At 44.1% G+C, this 4,426-nt stretch overlaps 1 protein-coding gene across 1 annotated transcript in view; it reads left to right on the forward strand.

Moving 5' to 3' along the window:
• Positions 1-1,365: 1,365 nt before the first annotated feature.
• The window catches only part of Plscr5 (phospholipid scramblase family, member 5), a 9,151-nt gene continuing 6,090 nt past the window's right edge, over positions 1,366-4,426 (forward strand). Inside the window, exons 1-2 of the mRNA XM_013029877.1 lie at positions 1,366-1,569; positions 4,328-4,370. Coding sequence (XP_012885331.1) covers positions 1,366-1,569; positions 4,328-4,370 — 247 coding nt within the window. The remainder of the gene's footprint in view (positions 1,570-4,327; positions 4,371-4,426) is intronic.

Here is a 4,426-nt window from a genome sequence, read left to right on the forward strand (position 1 = left end):
GAAGTTCTCTGGATTTTTCTCATTAAACTGCTGTCTCTTACAAATGCATCTATTTTAAATTAGTTTAAAGTAGTAATACATAGGCGCTGCGTTTCAACAGAGCGGGTTTCTGAGCACCACGTGTGCTGAGCTTCCATTTTTTATTAAATCCACATTTCGTGCCGAGTAGGGTCTGGAGAAAGCGGGCAAACAGACTTTATGTCTAGAAAGAGCGAAATCATTCCTTTTTAACATGATGCATTTTATTTTATTAAAAAATATATCTGAAGACGTAGAAGTGAAAAGCTTGAGAAGTCGTCTTTTTTTCTTTTCCTTCCATGTAAGAATGACACGGGCAGCATCTCAATCGCTTCGTTACTTTATAAGCGAAGAGCCACCGCAGCCCCGCAGCCCGTGAGGTAGAGTGGCAGAGGCCGTGAAATATTTATAAGTTAGTTATACATTTTTAAAAGAGGAGATAGGAATTCAAAGCCGGAGAGAAGCTCAAAGGAGCACCGTTTTCCTCTGGTGGTCCGGGTCTTTGAAGGCGCTCTGACTAAGAAGGAATATTACTATCGGAATACGATTGATCTGCCGTGGAAAAGCAGTCACCACAAAGACTCGGGACTAAGCCCGGGCCAGACTTTCAGGGGAAAATGACCGTTCTACAACCTACCAGAATGTTCAGCACGAGAACACTTGCCTAAGAGAATTATGGTGACAAGGAGCAAAGCGTTAGGCAGCAGAAATCTCGCTAGGCAGTGGCCAGGCCTAGGAGGAGCTCGGGGTAGGGGAGGATTCAAGGTGCGTACCGCTACAGCATGGCTACCACGGACCAAAAACCTAAGCCCGAGATCATCCTTTTACACACACAAGGCCCACAGTGCCACATAGACTACTTTTCTCTGCGCTTTGTGGTTCTCTAAATCTCTCAACAGATACTACTGGTACCTGTATAATATAGGAACAGATATTATATTATATATAACACAATATACAATATATATAATATATAATATCCTAACAGATATTACCTATATAATATAGATTATATATTAACATATATACTATGTCATAATATATAACATAATTATATCATGTTATAGGTAATAACATATAACATAATAATAACATAAGATATAATTACATAGGATATAATTTATCATGATATAAATATAATAATAATGTAATGACAATGTTAATATAACAATATAATGTATAATAAAATATTGTATATTATGCTAACAATAATATAATATAAATTGATATAATATAATAGAATAATATATAGCAACATAATATATATGAGTGTGAGGGTAGAGGGCAGTCGCTAGCATCTGAATGAGGAGGGAGAGGCATGCTGTGAGGAGGATTCCATGGGAGAGCATGACTTTAAATGGGCCTGGACACCTCCGTTCCCTTGTAGATGGACAGAACCAGAAGCGGCGGGGTCCCCCCGGTCCCCTTCCCGGAGCTCCGGACCCCGACGGAGGCCCTCGGGTCTCCTCTGCCAGCCGGGAGGCTCCCACCCCAGACGGCTCCCTGCCAGCCACCGCCCCGCTTCCTCCAGGTCTGGAATATTTAAGCCAGGTACGAATGTTTGTCCTCTCCCTGGAGACTGACGCAGACCCGTTCCTGCGTCTCCACTGAGCTCTGAAGGCTGTCGATCAAGGGGCGTGATGAGCCGGGAAATGACCGTCTCCGTGCCGTTTGGGTCTCTGACGGGGGAAGGATCCTTGTTCTCCTCTTTGGCATTCACTACGCACTCGCTACGGTGAGGGCCAGGGCTAGGTTTCACATCCAGCTCTCCTGCGTTCGGTCATTGGCTCCGGGTGGCAGCAGATGCGTTCTGGAGGAATTGTCTCACTTCCTGAGTCATCACCCAGAGCCACCTAAACAGCATTGCTCAAGGCGTAGGGAAGACGTAAAACCCACAAACATCCCAAAGCCTCCTGGAACAGCAACCACCAAGGGAAAAAAATAATAACAAGAGTACAAGGTTGTGTACAAAGGCCAGGAAGACACACACCGCAAAGTGTGCGGCTGTGCAGAGGAGAGGCTGTGCGTCAAGGTGTGGGGCGCTCAGGTGAGCGATGACACTGACCTCTTCCCCTGATTTCAACTCCAGGAAAGGGGGGGGGGTCCAAGGGAAAGCAAGGGGCGGATAGGACTTTCTTCTGACTCTAGTCGGTCTCTGGACAATTTGCTTGACGGGCATGGCCGTTTTAGGCGTAGAAGCTACTCTAGGTCATGGTGGGGTAGTTCATGCCTTATCATGAATCAATCAACGTGAGTTATCAGCTGAATTTCATGGCTACACACACTCATATACACATTCATAAACATACACATATATGTACGTACGTAGTTGCTTTAGTAGGTGGTATGGTTTTTTTGTTTTTTGTTGGTTGTGGGGCTTGAACTCAGGGCCTGGGCGCTGTCCTTCAGCTCTTCAGCTCAAGGCGAGCGCTCTACCAGTTGAGCCACAGCGCCACTTCCAGTTTAGTTCATGAGAGATAGGAGTCTCAGGGACTTTCCTGCCCAGGGCTGGCTTTGAACCGCGATCCTCAGATCTCAGCGTCCTGAGTAGCTAGGATGACAGGTGTGAGCCACTGGCGCCCGGCTTCTTTGCGGTTTTATCCAACAAAGGATCATTATATGCTTACACTAACTTTGAGACATTGGCACATGTCAGAACCTACCATGCATTTGTCTTTAGAGACCGGAGAGCTGAGGAAGAGGGGTACAAGGGCCGGGTCAGGTAACCCACGGGCCTTGAACCTGCAAGAGGATCAAAGGGCGGACCAGAGCCCATTAGCCTCTACGCAGCTGTTGGGGGAACGCGTTCAGACAAGGTTCTACTGAGTATCAGCTGACCCAGCAGGGCCTGAGGGCTGGGACCACGCATGGCCACCACTCCACCGTCCTCTGCCTGTGAGAGAAGGCAAACCCAGGGCAGGAGCCACTGGACAAGCGTCGACCCGCAGAACAGTCACCGAAGAGAGATAGATACCAACTTGCTGCCACCACTTACTCTTAACATGGGGTAACATGATAGGTAGACAGACAGACAGACAGACAGACAGACAGACAGACAGATGAAAGAGATGAGAGACAGACAGACAGATAGAGATGTTAGGTAGATAGATGTAGATAGGTGGAGAGAGATGATAGATTGAAAGATGATAGATAGAGATAGATGATAGATAGATAGATAACTAGGTGGAGGGAGATGATAGATTGATAGATGGAGAGAGATGATATATAAATATATTATACATATTATATATTAACATATGTTTATATGTTTATAGATTAACATATATATAAACATATATATAATTGTTTGATTTTTTTTGATCCCAGAAAACAAAGCATGTCCCAATTAGTTAAACGTTTAACTTCTAAGGCGAAGGCTAACCGACTTCACACGGAAAGAATGTGCATTTGTTTCAAACCAGTGTACATACGTTAAAAAGTCTGGGAGATTTGTTCAGGAGTACTTTATTGTCACCAGCCCGGGAGGGAGACACACTCTCGAATGAGGTTTTAGGACATGCGTGGTGAACTCAGAAGCTCCTAGAGGAGTTTTGTGAAATAAAACCAGAAGCAGTTCAACCATAGTGCGTCCTGCAGGGAAATCCTTAAACGTTTAGGTGATTCTTTAAATGTGCGCTCTATGAACCGTCTACTGAGAACAGTAGTTTCAGAAACAATTTGGAAATCATCATCCACACACACACGTAGGTTAAGTCAACGGATAAAAGTAACCGATTCTGACTAGGTTTGATTTTCATGTTGATAATAATAGCACACATCTTCCAGTGGTGTTCAGGGAATTAATTATTCCTACTTAGCAAGTGGGGTAAGTTGAAGTCGTGTGTGTGTGAACTATTCATTTGGAATTGCCGTGTTAAACGAAGCAAACCGACAAACACCCCAAAACCCAAACCCTCCAATCCAGGCTTGACCAAAAGGAGAGAAGAAATGGAGTCTGATCGCAGAGGCAAACGACTTCAGAACCAAACAAACCAAACAAAAACCAGGTTGGATGCTCTGTGGATTATAAAATATTCAGCTGTTCAAAACCATGTCAATGGATAACACAAAAGCCAAGTCATCTAACATCACATAGCAGAGTGATTAGGTGAAGAGTACTAGCTCTAAAGTTCTGGAAATGCACTGACTTAATATTCTCGATTTCTCTGAACATGTGGTGCTGTAATACTTTTGGCTTCTCTAAAAACTTGGTGCTGTAATACTTTTGATTTCTCTAACAATCTGCTGGCAGGATACTTTGGATTGCTCTGCAATGTGGTGACGTAACACTTTCTATTTTCTTTAACAGTTAGACCTGATCATCATTCACCAGCAGGTGGAGATTCTTGGAAGTAAGTATGTGACCTTCTGTACTTTCTATAACGGTTGAAACATTTCAATAGCCACA

Source organism: Dipodomys ordii, unplaced genomic scaffold (genome assembly GCF_000151885.1).
Source record: "Dipodomys ordii isolate 6190 unplaced genomic scaffold, Dord_2.0 Scaffold124, whole genome shotgun sequence".
NCBI lineage: Eukaryota > Metazoa > Chordata > Mammalia > Rodentia > Heteromyidae > Dipodomys > Dipodomys ordii.